This window comes from Vulpes vulpes, chromosome 15 (genome assembly GCF_048418805.1).
Source record: "Vulpes vulpes isolate BD-2025 chromosome 15, VulVul3, whole genome shotgun sequence".
Classification (NCBI taxonomy): Eukaryota; Metazoa; Chordata; class Mammalia; order Carnivora; family Canidae; genus Vulpes; species Vulpes vulpes.
In genome coordinates, this window is record NC_132794.1 from 81,339,236 (window position 1) to 81,354,807 (window position 15,572).

Consider the following 15,572-nt stretch of genomic DNA (forward strand, 5'->3'; position numbering starts at 1 on the left):
GTTTTAGCATTTAAAAATATCCACATTTACTGATTAAAAAAAGGAAAAACTTCTTTTAAAAATCGTTAAAGTCTCTGCTTCTCAAGATGGAATAACTCTCCCATTTTTTTTTTTGTTTTTATTTATTTATTCATGAGAGACCAAGAGAGAAAGGCAGAGACACAGGCAGAGGGAGAAGCAGGCTCCCTGCAGGGAGCCCAATGTGGGACTCAATCCCGGGTCCCCAGGACCATGCCCCGAGCCAAAGGCAGATGCTCGAACGCCGAGCCACTCCCATTGGAGTGGCTTCCATTGACTCCATTGGATATTCCAGTGACTTCCATTGGAGTTGGAGTGTCCCAACTCTCCCATTTTTAGTTGAATGTTTGTATTTCTAAAATTTATTTCAATTTTAAAATTCCAATCGTTCTCAAGGGAATTTTCTGGCAAATAATAATGTCTTACATGTTGATTAGCAATTATGAGTGTAGAGATTTGTTAAAAGTCATGAAACCTGTATTCTTAAAATATGTGGGTTTTACTGTATGTAAATTATGCCTCAATAAAGTTATTTTTAAAAATTCAATTTGCACTAAAATGAATTCACACACAATTATAAAGGTCATCAAATGTAGTTTCTAATAGTTATCACTATTTCTTTTTTTTTTTTTTATCACTCTCTATTTCAAAGTTCAAACTGTCAATAACACAATATTTAATACATGCTTTATAAAAAAGAAAATATCAAAAATTAAAATTCCCCAAAGCTTATAAAATTACTTTGTAATTCTAAGTAATCACACTCAGTGAAGATAAATTAAGTAAATTCTGCATGAAATCTGATTTTTTAGGAGTGCTTAGCCAAATCATTAAGCCCTGAGAATTACCTGAAGTTCTGCATAAACTGTGCAAATGCTTCAGTTCTTTCAGCAAGTGGCACAATGATATTAATAATTGATCTAGTAATGTCAATCATCTCGCTCTTCACTTTCATGAGAGGTCCAAAAGGGCGGAAGAGGGTCACATGTCTATATTCCATAAGGTCTGCCTTCTTAAAAAAAAGTTCATATTGTGTGCCCTTATCTCTCTCGGTGCGATAATAACCTAAAGGAAAGAGTTAGGGACAAAGACGTCTCTATGTCAAAGTTTATAAATTCGATGTGAATACTGATTTTACTCAAAGATCCAGAGTACCAAAACAGACACGTAATGTTTTCAATCATTTTGTGAAAATATTTATCCCACTCACTGTACATCTGTAAAAACAATTATTTCTTAAAAGGAGAGATTTAGAAAATGTTCAAACTGCTCTATTATTCAATCTATAAATATGCTCCAAATCACAATTATTCCTTTTCACATTTTTTTTTTTTAGTAGTAGAGCCTATCCACACAGTAATTATATAATGAAAATAAATTACTTCTACCAAAATTAAATTCTAGACCTGAGAGTCAAAACTTCTATTGCTCGGTTTGGTTCAATTAAAATGAATGGAGTGCCTTTGTGTCACTCATTGGTGGTATAAAGAGGATGATACAGTCCTGGTTTTGAGGAAGTCAGTCTGGTGAAGGAAACAGAAAAATAAGGAAATAAAAACAATACAGTGATATATATCTCACTCTACACTCTCTCTCTCTCTCTTTCTGAAGAGAGTGAAGTCAGACAAAGAAAAATTAGTTCCAATTTAAACTTGGTGATCTGAGATATTTCACGGAGAAAAGTTTGTAAGTCAACTGGGCAAAATGACTTTTAAGTGTGACATTCAGGAGAGAGAGAAGTAAATGTGTGAGTCAGTCAATGCCTGGGAATAAAACAATGAACAAGACAGACCAATCCCACTCTCTCCTGAGGCGTACAGCTTAAGAGAACTACAAATCAGGAAATGGGCAACACCATATACTATGACAAGTGCTATGAGAGGGGATACAAGGTAGAGGTTATAAGAACACAGAGGAAGCACTGTTATCTTAAGACCTGTAGGTTGGAGAGACTTCTAAGTGAAGTGACATCTAAGCTAAAGTCTGTAAGAGGCCTAGGAGTTACTGAATAATCAGTATTTTTTTTTTTCTTTTTGTCAGGGAGTAGCAGAGTCAAAGAAAAGTGGGGGACAAAATATGTCCCGTCCCATACAGAGAAAAATCCTGTCAGGGAAAGAATCTAAAGAGAGTTATGAGATAAGCTGAAGTTGCAGAATATAAAACTGATGTGGCTTCCTTTCTTTTTTAGGCAGATATGAAGACATTTTATACTTTATTTCCTCAGCAGCTTCCAATTCTACCATAAGCTACAAATATGGTGAAAAGATAAAAGGCTGAGCTTGGAAAAAAATTTGAAGAGTTTTGAGAGAAACAAGCCATCCAAAATTGTAGTAAAAGTGACAACAGAAAACAGAAGTGGCTACAATGAAAAGACAGCTGAAGTACCATGGAAAAGCACAATGCCTTTCCTGATGGCCTCCAAAGGTCTTAAGGTACTACTATATTATAGCAAGTGCTATCCAGGACGATTCCAGGCCAAAGAAACTACATGTGGTATACTGTTTAAAAATCAAGCAAAGAGAACTTTTAGGAGAGATTTATATCCAAAATGGTTTTAAGTTTGTAATTAAGTATCTAGCAGGAGGTATTAAGATGGCGAGGGATGGGGATCTGTATTTCTGTTTATATCAATCAGCAAATATCTTAAACTTACAGAAGTGTTCCTCAACTTTTGAGTCATTCCCCATCTTGATATGTATAAATCTTATGCCCTTTTTGCAGTCTCTATTAGGAAAACAGGTTATTTCTTTACTTTTCCAAATGCCAAATAAGCTTTTCAAAACTATGTGTGCCCTCATGATGTTCTGACATGTGCTTTGCCGCCCTCTAAAATACAGAATATCCATCAATCTGCTAAATTAGGGTTTTTTCTTTCCTTTATCGAATGGTTTTCAAATCATGAACCTTAGTTTACACATTTTGAAAAATGCAAAAAAGTAACATCAAGACCAGATAAGAGAGGAATGTAAATACATATATGTACAAATACATACATACCCCTAAGAATCCTTTAACTTGATCCCTATATAGTATTCTTCTATATAAACCTAGATTTATTCTGTTTCCCTGCTCCTCTATTTTATTATGGTCACATTATAACATTTTTTTTTAAAGCCACTTCAAACTCTTGGTAGAATGAAGTGGGTAATAACTTAAATATTTCAATACTATAATGACTGACTATATCACCAGCATTGTCATACTAATGTAATTATGAATTGTATTATTATAATTATATAATTATATTATTATGAATTATATTTTTCACATTACCTTCTACAAAGTCATTTTCATTAAATATCATTTTCTCTCCAAGGGGACCGTCCTCATCTTCCTGTTCCTCATCTTCATCAGGATTATTAATGACCTCCAAGCCAGCTTCAATAACTTCTACCAATTCATCTCGCTTGTCTTTTCTAACTGGCTTTTCCTCAGGATGGCGAGTGAGACCCATTTCCAACTGGAATACTTTCATTAAAGTAAAACTTTCAAAGGGAATGACTCCATACTCACTAGGTAATTTGGCTCCTATGCTAACTTCAGCTTTGTCAATCTGGGAATGAAGAAACTCTAAAAGATCACTAGGTGTTTGTTCTTTGTTGCCTTGATAGCCTATGCCATTAGGCCCTACATTCTTTCTCTCTTGTAATGATCTCATCTTCTCACTCATTTCTTGTAATTCTTGTTTTAGTTGGGCAATTTGACGTTTTAGACTGGTAGCCCTGGTCTGATAATGTTCTTCTTGCTCCTGTAGGAGGGCTTGATAATACTCTTTACCATAATTTTCCCCAATAATACCAGGAAGAGGTGCATTTCCATCTGTCTGGGGGGCACATTCCAGAAGGTACAAAAATAATACCAAACTGCAGAGTAAAGCAAGACCCAACAGGAGCCAGTGGGTCCGGGTCTGAAGAATCAGTCCTCTTCTAGGCATTCTTATTAATGTGGACTTGCCTGATGAGATAAGTTCTTTGGTTGTTCATACCTTTAGCAAAAGGTTATCAAAAATTAAAAGCAAAATCAGAATTTCCACTAAAGGTACCAAAACGAACTCTGCTACAGCTTAAAAAATGTCTTCCTTCAGCAGTGATGACTACTTGCAGAAATGAGAAAGAGTGCATACTTCCTGTATTGTTACCATGATATCCAGAATAAAGAAATCTGATCCCTACAGAATCAGATAAAATTCCATTATTTGGGTGATGATTTTTCTGAAAGAAACAGAGAGAATCAATCAGAATCTTATTTCCTTAAGCATATCAATTTGTTGATAGTTTCAGTAAACTTAGCAATGTGACTACTATATGTAGAACACCGCGAGAAGTGCTAATACAATGTAGAATATTCAGTAAATGCCGAGAAAGTATTAAGAGAAATACCTTACAGAAAACTAAAATGCCACGTGTAATACTTGTAACCAGAATGTCTACACATCCATAACCTCCTGAATGAATCAAAGAAACACTAAAATTATGTTTAGCATGCTTTGTGTTACACAGATACTACTATTTCTAATTACTTGAAAACTGTATCACTTATAACTCTTTATTAATATAGTATTCAGATTAATATGCCATTTCCAACCTAGAGCATATCACCATTTGGGAACTGAGTTTCCATAAATTGTTTTTGTTATATTGATAATGGCTTACTAGAGAGAGAGATATTTTCTTCCAGTTCATTTAATTCAAGCATTCTACTTCATTAATTTCTATGGTTAAACTCAACCAATATAAGAGCCTTAAAATTAAGTGTGTGTGTGAGGGGAGGGACAATTCCAAAAGGTCACAAACATCTGGAAAACATATTAAGAAGCACTTAACATCGAAAGTCCTCCCACAGATTATTTGAACATTAGATCATATAATTCTTTCCACTGTATTACACAGCAACAGATTTCCTACAAGTCTAGAAAGGCTTAGAGTCTATTTAAAGAAAAAACAAGACCATTTTAATGTTTATCTACTGGGAAAAAATGCAAAAAATCACTTATAATCACATACTACTGGTTATGGTATGGTGTGAGCTCTTTCGTATTTCTTTTTAAACTAAAGATCTTTAATTCAATAAATAGAGAATGTTAAAATTTAGGAGACAGGGGATAAGGAGGCCTCCGCTGCAGAGTGAACTTTTGTTCTAACAAAGAATTTGTCAGGAAGGATATGTGATACTCCAGCAGGTTTTTAATAGAGATGGTTTCCACCAGTGCAGCAGAACCTATGGAGGATCACTGGGGAACATTAGTCCTATCACTTTCTTAGTGATCAAGAAAGCCTGAATGCCTTTCCCTTCCCTTTCCCTCTCTCTTCCCTTCCCTCTCTCTTCCCTTCCCTCTCTCTTCCCCTCCCTCTCTCTTCCCTTCCCTTCCCTTCCCTTTCCTTCTCCCTTCCCTTCCCTTCCCTCTTCCCTTCCCTTCTCTCTTCCCTTCCCTTCCCTTCTCTCTTCCCTTCCCTTCCTTCTCTCTCCCCTTCCCTCTTCCCTTCTCTCTTCCCTTCCCTTCCCTTCCCTTCCCTTCCCTTCCCTTCCCTTCCCTTCCCTTCCCTTCCCTTCTTCTCTCTTTCTCTTTCCTTGTGGCACATATCTGTATAAAAATGTAAGACAGATTCAAACTTCTTATGGCTAGTAGACCACAAATAATGGACTTAACTACCCTTAGCCATTTATTGCTTTCTTTAACCAAATGACAAGCAAGTATCATGAAAATTTTAATTCACTACAAGGAAGTTTTAATAGGATGACATCTGTTTTACTGATTGTAAATCTTGTTTTAAGTGATGTAGGAAAAAAAGGGAAAAAATTCCAATATAAAGAGAAGTATCACATTTAAAAAAGATGCAAAGTTAATATTAGCCCTAGGATTCTACCATGTCTCAAAACCATAATTCTTAGTATAAGAAATGACTTGAATGTCATTATTTGAAAGATAAAACTCAGAAGTATTTCTTTTAACTATCTATAAGTTATTACTAGCCTTATTAGGGAAAAGAAAGACTAAAACTGAAAATGTAGAGCCATAATCTTGTATTAGTTAATAAAGCTATACATACTTAACTAGGTTCTAGGTAGTTTTGCATAAGCATCTTTGCCAAAAGCATTTTTGCTGCATAACTAATAGGCCATAAGGCAATTCTGCTCTAAAAGATTAAAAAATAACTGATTGACAGTTTGGTTTCACTTCTCCATTGATGCAGTACTCCTGTTTTTATATTATATAAATCTTAGCCTTTATAATGGTCTATACAGTGGTAGAGTTTTGAACCTACATTTCCCACAGAACTTTGGAATGTCTATCAATGGACGCCTAACAATATGCCAAGAACAAACAACAGTGTAGAAGACTTTCACAATACAATAGATAGCTCAGTTACAATATGTATCCTGGTATTGGGAAACTGATGCCTCTTTTTAATGAAGGAAAAAAATTTCAGGAAAAACAAAACGCAATGCTGAACAAGGACATGAATCAACAAGCCAAAAAAAAAAAAAAAAGTGTAACACTATGAACAGAAGACGAGGACAATTGCTTAGGTACAATCCACAAAATAAAATCAGTTATTTCTGTAATATTGCCATGAATCTACACACATTTTAAACATAAATATTCTGTATTATACAACAGTCTTTTAAATTTTGTTATTCATTATGTCCTTTTTAATAAATGTCCCTCTTTTTTTGTTTTCATGATTTTATCTTTAATGTTAAGTTGCTTTACAGCCAATTAGCTATGCAGTAAAAATGCTGGGTGGCTCAGCAGTTTAGTACCACCTTCAGCCCAGGGCCTGATCCTGGAGACCCAGGATCTAGTCCCAGGTCAGGCTCCCTACATGGAACCTGCTTCTCCCTCTGCCTGTGTCTCTGCCTCTCTCTCTCTCTCTCTCTCTCTCTCTCTCTCTGTGTGTGTGTCTCTCATGAATAAATAAAATCTTAAAAAATAATAATAATAAAATAAAAAAATGCTTATGGTAAAGATGCTAATGGAAAAAATACGGGACACGATTTAACTATACTATAGTCAAACTATTTTGAAATGAAATTTGATAACAGTATTTATAAATAACAGTATTTATAATAAATACTATAACAGTATTTATTATAGTATTTATTCTATACCTCTACCTTTTGTTAATATGGTACCTCATAGTTTTTTCTTTATATAGACAATATATTTTTAAACTGTGCAATACGACTCATTTAGTGGGTCATTCATTACTAAATAAAGGTTTACTTTTCAGTGAAATAGAACAGGAAATACCAGTCTACACCACATATAGTAAGTTTTGTATTGCAATTATATGTATGTATATGTATCAGATCTCCAAATAATATTTATTTATAAGGGGGCTGCGGCCCAAAAATCCTGAAAAATACTGGTTTATAAAGTATTTGTATATATTTCCTATGTCATCCTTTTAAAAGAGTATTGATACTATCTTCATTTTGGATAGGACAAATAAGCTCAAAAATGAAAGGTTTAATTAGGGTTCTATAACAATTAAGTGGTATTATTGATGAGGTTTTGGAATATGGGTGGGGTCCAGAGCCGATGACCAAGAAAGAATTCTTGAGACGTCTTTGGTGCAAAATGGTGGTTTTATTAAAGCACGCACGGGACAGGAGCTGTGGACAGGAAGAGCGGCTGCCCAGAGCCTGTGAGGGGTGGCTGATTATATACTTGAAGAATTGGGGGAGGTTAAGCAAAAATGGAGATTTCAGAAGGATTTTCATATGCTAAGGAGGACCTACAAGATACTGGAGGTCTTGCCATTGTTAAGTTACAGATTGCTTTTTCCCTCTAGCAAGGTATTAACATGAAGACAACTGGAAACTTCCTGAAGAATATCACACATATACCACCCTGGGTGGGGGATTTTTTGCGGGATTGTCAACTATGCCTTGTGCAGCTAGCTCAGTTCCCGCATCATTATTAAAGCCAAGTTCTGTATTTTCCCTCCCTTAAGCAAAATATGGGTTTTTAACACCTTACATGCTTACCTTTCAGTTAAATCTCTTACAACTGAGTATTACTCACTGAAATAAAAGTTGCTGAAAGCAAAAATTGCTGTAATTACTTTAGAATATAAATGTTATTTGCATGGTTCTGTGATTGTTAAAAATAAAAGGTATCAATTAAAGTCTTACTTGCCTAGTTCCTGAAGGGAACTCTTTAGCCAAATCCTAAAAGACTAGATTATAACAGCTCTAAATACATTAAGTATGTTGGAGAAAACATCCATTTTTCAGTTGTTACACCCTGATTGCCATCATTCACGTGATGTGTTTATATGATAGACAAGGTTCATTCATAACCCAGAGTTAATCCCAAGCAACTTTCTATGCACAAACAGCAAATAGTTAAGTGTTGTAAGGAGAGAATGAGATAACTGCGGAGATGAGAAAATGATGCTGTTATGATACATAATATAAAATCAAAGATTTCAGAGTTAAAGGAAACCTCAGGAGCCACCTATTTTCTTACTCTTTAAAACAGACTAAAGAGACTTCCTTCTATAGCCTAGGTAGAACAGGGACCAGATTTACTCCTCCACTTGAAACAATCAAAAATCAAACAATAAAATCCAGAACCCACCCCTCTCAGTATAAAACAAAGGTTTTCAAGATACTAAATATTAAGTAATAAAAGTCAGTGATCCCTAGGAGAAACAAAAAAAAAATAAACAATTGCCCAGCTTACTGCCTTAGTTTCCAGGCCATAACACTGGGAGTCTCCTCCTAAGCTGAACCAGGCTGATTTGCTGAAATGGAGCTGACAGTCTGAGGAGACCAAGGCAGCTAGGTTGAAAGGACATAGTACCAGAGGAGAGAGCTGCACAGAGAACTCAAGAGATCTGAAGAGCACATTTTAGGTATTGAGCAGACCACTGACCATTGTAGACATTAAAAAAAAAAAAAAACAAAAAAAAAAACAGAAGCTTAAAAAAAAAAAAAAAAAAAAAAAAGAAGAAGAAGAAGAAGACACACAACTCAGCATTCATACAGGGCCAGGAATAATTGCATGTTCCCACCAGACAGACTGGAAAACCTCAAAATTCATGGAGCATTGGGTAGAGTACTCAAAAAGGTCTTGCCTCAGTAATGGAAAAAAATTAACTCTAAACTAAACATGGCTCTGGTCTTGCCTAACTAAAAGCAAGACTTGAAAAGATCAAATTGTTTTCAAGTAACTGCACAACAACCCTCAAAATATTTATAGAAATATAAAAAATATCTAATACCCAGCAAAATAAAATTCACAGTGTCTGACATCAAAACAAAAATGATCAAGCAAAGAAAAATAAAAATACAACTCATAATAAGAATAATCATGACTGAATCTGATCTAGAACTGACAGAGATGCTAGAATTCATAAACAAGGACATTAAAATAGTTATAACTATATTGAAAAAGATATTCATGTTCAAAAAACTAAGCAGAAACAAAGACAACATAAAAACTGAACTTCATGAGATGAAAGATACATTGCATGGGATTAACAGTAGATAAGATATTTCAGAATAAAATATTAATGAATTGGAAACACTGCAATAGAAATTATGCAAAATACAGAAGAAAAAAAGTGAAGAACATGCATAGAGCACGTAGAAAGCTGTCTGATGGCTTCAAGCAGTCTAGTACCTATGTAATTGCATACTAATTACATAATTGGAGACTCTAAAGAAAGGAGAGTGGGCAAGGAGAAATATTTAAAGAAATAAGTCTGAAAACTTTCCAAATTTGATGAATACTAGAATATAAGAAGCTCAATGAATACCAGATATAAATGTCATAAAGAAAACTAAAGCCAGCGTGCTTAGGTGGTTCAGTCGGTTAGGCGTCTATCTTTAGCTTGGGTCATGTTCGCGGGGTCCTGGGATTGAGTCCTACATCAGGCCCCCTGCTCAGTGGACAGCCTACTTCTCCCTCTCCCTCTGCCTGCTGCTCCCCCTGCTCATGCTCGTGCTCTCTCAAATAAATAAATAAAATCTTTTTTTAAAAAAAAAAGAAAACTAAAGCCAGGCACATGATAATCAAATTGCTCAAATCCTATGATAAATACAATCTTGAAAGTGGCCAGAAGAAAAGAACACACTACATATAAGAACCAAAGAGAGTGGAGCAACATCTTTGAAGAACTGAAAGGAAAAATATGTTAACCTAGAATTCCATATGCAGAAAAAGTATCTGTTAAGAACAAAGGCAAAATAATTCTTAGGGTGCTGGGTGCTTCAGTCAGTAAAGTGTCGGATTCTTGATTTTGGCTCAGTTCATGATCTTGGGGTCATAGGATGGAGCCGCATGTGGGTTCTTAGCTTGGTGGGGAGTCTGCTTGAGATTTCTCTCCCTATCCCTCTGACCACCTCCCACCCCTGCACACACACACACTCTCTCTCTCGCATATAAATAAATAAATCCTTAAAAAAATTCTTCAGATGTTAAAAAGCTAAAAGAAGAATTCATCGCCATCAGACCTGCACTACAAATTCTTTTGGCAGAAAATGATACCAGATAGAACTAGGAATCTATACAAAGCAATGAAGAAACCAAAAAAGTTAACAATATGGATAATTCTAAGTTCTCAAATCATTTAAATCCCTTTAAAATACAGACACAAACCACTGAAACTGATTCAAGAAGAAACAGTAAATATGAACAGACCTATGTTGAGACTAAAAAATCACAAAACTACTCAAAGAAAAATCCAGGCCCAGATGTCTTCACTAGTAGACTCTATCAATCATTTGTAAGAATTAATACCAATTCTTCACAAACTCTTTCAAAAAATAGAATATACTTCCCAACTCATTCTATGATGTCAATATTACTTTGATATCAAAACCAGATAAAGACATCAAAAGAAAACTATAGACCAATATTCCTTTATGATACAGACACAAAAATCCTCAACAAAATATTAGTGCACTGGAGAGAATCCAAGATGGCAGAGGAGCAGGAGACCTTAGTTTTTGTCTGCTCCCAGGAATTTAGTTAGATATTAAATCATTCTGAACACTTGTGAACTCAACTGGAGATCTAAGAAAAGAATAGCTGCAACTCTACAAACAGAAAAGCGACCACTTTCTACAAGGTAGAAGGTACGTATAAGTGAAACTGATGCGATATATGGGTAGACAGACGTGTGTGTCGGGGGGGAGCCTCTGTCAGTCAGGTACTGGAAAGTGGTATAGCTGCGGAGCACTAAATCAGAACTTTTATAACTCTGCTCTGGTGAGGAATGTCCCTGATTGAAAGGTGTTTAGATGGTGAAGTGGTGGCAGAATCCTAGGTGGGACAGTGTGGTTTCAAGATCCCCAAGATCACAGAAAGAAGGAGGGTGCCTGAGTGCAGCAGATTCCCGAGCATCGGAGCAGGGGAAATGGCTGTAATGAGCTGGCCCAGAAGTGGGCTCTCAGATCAGGACTGCTTTCCCAGCAGGGGCCCCAAAACGGCAGAACCAGCAAGACAAGACCCCTTCCCCCTCCCGCTGAACTAGCTGCAGTTGCCAGCTGCAGGATTCTGCAGGGTTTGAGACTCAAAACAGGGGCCACATGCCTGAGATAGAAACGCTCAGTCACAGCCCGGATGAGCACGGGAGTGTGGCCTTCAACCAAGGAGAGGGGAGTGATTAATTGCTTTTCGCTGAGGGTGCACTGAGGAGTGGGGCCCCGAGCTGTCAGCTTACCGCAATGGCGGCCATTTTCACTCATCCTCTAAAGCCTTCAGGAAACAAAAGCCACATGGAGCAATCTGGAGCCTCTTACTTAGCCTGGCTCCCTGGCAAGGGTGGTGCAATTCCGCCTGGGGCAAAAACACCTGAGAATCAACGCCCGGAAGATCAGCAAGAACATCCAGCCAAGACCAAGTGTATCGATCTGTGAGAACTGCAAAACTCCAGCACTAGGGGAAAATAGCATAATTCTTTAGTCTTTCAATTTTAATTTTTTTCTTTCCTTTTTCAACCAATTTCTTATTTTAGCAACTCTTTAAAAATTTTTTTAAAATTTTCATTTTACAGTTTACATTCTATCCTTTCATCGTGTTTAGTTTTTCTGGGTACATATTTAAGTTTTTCATTCATTACCATTTTGGGACCTAGTTTTTTAACAGACCAAAATATACACAGGATCCAGTGTATTACTCTATTCTGTTCACCTGTCTGATTATATTCTTTTTTTTTTTTTTTTTTTTTTGGTTTTGAGTCTTTTCTGATTTGTTTAGTGTATATTTCTCTGGGGTTGTTGCCATTTTAGTATTTTTATCTTTTGTTCATCTAGTCTCTGGAAAGAATGACAAGACAGAAAAACCTCAAAAAAGAGAACAAGAGGCAGTACTGACTGCTAGAGGCCTAATCAGTATGGATATAAATAAGATGTTGGAACTAGAGTTCAGAATAAGAATTATAAAGATACTAGCTGGGCTTGAAAAAAAAGCAAAGAAGGCACTAGAGAATCCCTTTCTAGAGAAATAAAAGAACTAAAATCTAATCAAGTTGAAATAAAAAGGCTATTAATGAGATGCAATAAAAAATGGAGGCTCTAACTGCTAGGATAAATGAGAAAGAAGAAAAAATTAGTGATATAAAAGACAGAATGATGGAGGATAAAGAAGCTGAGAAAAAGAAAAGTAAAAAACTATTGGATCACAAGGGGAGAATTCGAGAGATAACTGCTACCATAAAGTGAAACAATATTAGAATAATTGGGATCCTAGAAAAGGAAAGAGAGAGAGGGACAGAAGATATATTGGAGCAAATTATAGGGGGAGAACTTCCTTAATCTGGGGAAGGAAACAGGCATCCAAGTCCAGGAGGCACAGAGAACTCTCCTCAAAATTAATAAAAATAGGTCAACAACCTGACATATAATGGTGAAACTTGCAAATTTCAGAGACAAAGAGAAAATCCCGAAAGCAGCTCAGGACAAGAGGTCCATAACCTACAAGGGTAGAAACATTAGACTGGCAGCCGACCTACCAACAGAGACCTGGCAGGCCAGAAAGGATTGGAATGATATATTGAGGGGGCTACATGAGAAAAACATGCAGTCAAGAATACTTTATCCAGCTAAGATATCATTCAGAATAGAGGGAGAGAGGGACACTTGGGTGGCTCAGTGGTTGAGTGTCTGCCTTTGGCTCTGGTCATGATCTGGATTCCTGGTTCAGAGTCCTGTCAGGCTCCCCGCAGGGAGCCTCTCTCTCTCTGCCTCTCCCTCTGTGTCTGTCATGAATAAATATATAAAATTTAAAAACAAAACAAAACAAAACAAAAAACAAAAGGAGAGAGAAAAAGCTTCCAGGACAAACAGAAACTAAAAGATTCTGTGATCACCAAACTATCCCACAAGAAATATTAAAGGGATCCTTTAAGCAAAGAGAGAGCCCAAAAGAAACATAGAACAGAAAAGAACACAGAAAGTCACAGAATACAGAAACAGTGACTTTAATGGCAAGTAATACAATGGCACTAAATTCATATCTTTCAATAATTACTCTGAATGCAAATAGGCTAAATGCCTCAATCAAAAGACACAGTGTATCAGATTGGATAAAAAGCAAGACCAATCAATGTGCTGTCTGCAAAACACTCATTTAGACCCAAAGACACCTCCAGATTTAAAGTGAGGATGTGGAAAACCATTTATCATGCTAATGGACATCAAAAGAGAGCTGATAAGGCAATCTTTTTATCAGACAAATCAGATTTTATTTTATTTTTTAAGATTTTATTTATTTATTCATGAGAGACACAGAGAAAGAGGCAGAGACACAGGCAGAGGGAGAAGCAGGCTTCATGCAGGGAGCCTGACATGGGACTCGATCCTGGGTCTCCAGAATCATGCCTTGGGCCGAAGGCAGGTGATAAACCACTGAACCACCCGGGGATCCCCAAATTAGATTTTAAACCAGACTGTAATAAGAGATGAAGAAAGACACTATATCATAATTAAAGGGTCTATCCAACAATAAGATCTAACAATTGCAAATATTTATGCCCCAAACATGGAAGTAGCCAATTATATAAGCCAGTTAATAACAAAAATAAAGAAACACAATGATAATAATAATAATAATAATAATAATATAATAATAATAATAGTAAGGGACTTTAACACTCCACTCACTACAATGAATAGATCATCTAAGCAGAAGACCAACAAAGAAAGAAAGATGGACTTCACAGATATATTTACAACATTCCATCCTAAAGTAACAGAATACATATCCTTCTCGAGTCCACATGGAACATTCTCCAGGATAGATCACATACTGGATCAAATCAGGTATCAATTGGTACCAAAAGACTGAGATCATTCCCTGCCTATTTTTGGACCACAATGCTTAGAAACTGAAACTCAATCACAGAGGAAATTTGGAAAGAGTTCAAATACATGGAGGCTAAAGAGCATCCTACTAAAGAATGAGTAGGCTAACCAGGAAATTAAGAAGAATTTTTAAAAATTAATGGAAACAAAATAAAACCACAACTGTTCAAAACCTTTGGGATGCAGCAAAGCCAATCCTAAGAGGGAAGTATATAGCAATATAAGTCTTTCTCAAGAAACAAGAAAGGTCTCAAGTACACAACCAAACCTTATACCTAAAGCAGTTGAAGAAAGAACAGCAAATAAAGCCTAAACCTATCAGGAGAAGAGACATAATAAAGATTAGAGCAGAAATCAATGAAATAGAAACCAAAAGAACAGTAGAACAGATCAATGAAACTAAGAGCTGGTTCTTTGAAAGAATTAATAAGATTGATTAAACCCCTGGCAAGACTAAAGAGAAAGGACCCAGATAAATAAAATCATGAATGAAAGAGAAGAGATCACAACCAACACCAAAGAAATACAAACCAGTTATTAAGAACATATTATGAGCAACTATATGCCAACAAATTAGGCAATTTGGAAGAAATGGATGCATTCCTAGGGACATATAAACTACCAAAACTGAAACAGGAATTAACAGAAAACCTGAACAGGCCCATATCCAACAAAGAAATTGAAGCAGCAATCAGAAATCTCCCAACAAACAAGAGTCCAGGGCTGGATGTCTTCCCAGGTGAATTCTACCAAACATTTCAGGAAGAATTAATACTTATTCTTCTGAAGCTGTTCCAAAAAACAGAAATGGAACGGAACTTCCAAACTCGTTCTATGAGGCCAGCATTATCTTGATCTCAAAACCAAAGACCCCACCAAAAAGAATTACAGACCAATCTCCTTGATGAACATGGATGCAAAAATTCTCACCAAAATACTAACCAATAGGATCCAACAGTACACTAAAAGGATTATTCACCACAACCAAGTGGGATTTATTCCTAGGCTGTAAGGGTGGTTCAACATCCACAAATCAATCAATGTGATACACTATATTAATAAAAAGACAAAAACCATACGATCCTCTCAATAGATGCAGAAAAAGCATTTGACAAAGTACAGCCCCTTTTCTTGATTTAAACTCTTCACAGTGTAGGGATAGAGAGAACATACCTCAATATCATAAAAGTTGCATATGAAAAGCCCACAGTGAATATCATTCTCAGTGGGGAAAA

At 36.1% G+C, this 15,572-nt stretch overlaps 1 protein-coding gene across 9 annotated transcripts in view; it reads right to left on the minus strand.

Moving 5' to 3' along the window:
• The window catches only part of CSGALNACT2 (chondroitin sulfate N-acetylgalactosaminyltransferase 2), a 56,073-nt gene that overhangs the window by 24,701 nt on the left and 15,800 nt on the right, over window positions 1-15,572 (minus strand). For all 9 annotated transcript variants that reach the window (XR_011997489.1, XR_011997491.1, XR_011997490.1 and 6 more), the window contains exons 2-3: window positions 3,292-4,229; window positions 867-1,083 (exon numbers count right to left, since the gene is read on the minus strand). Coding sequence is in view for 5 of the 9 variants with exons in the window: in XM_025990390.2 (XP_025846175.1) it covers window positions 867-1,083; window positions 3,292-3,952 (878 nt within the window). In the remaining 4 variants the exon portion in view is untranslated. The remainder of the gene's footprint in view (window positions 1-866; window positions 1,084-3,291; window positions 4,230-15,572) is intronic.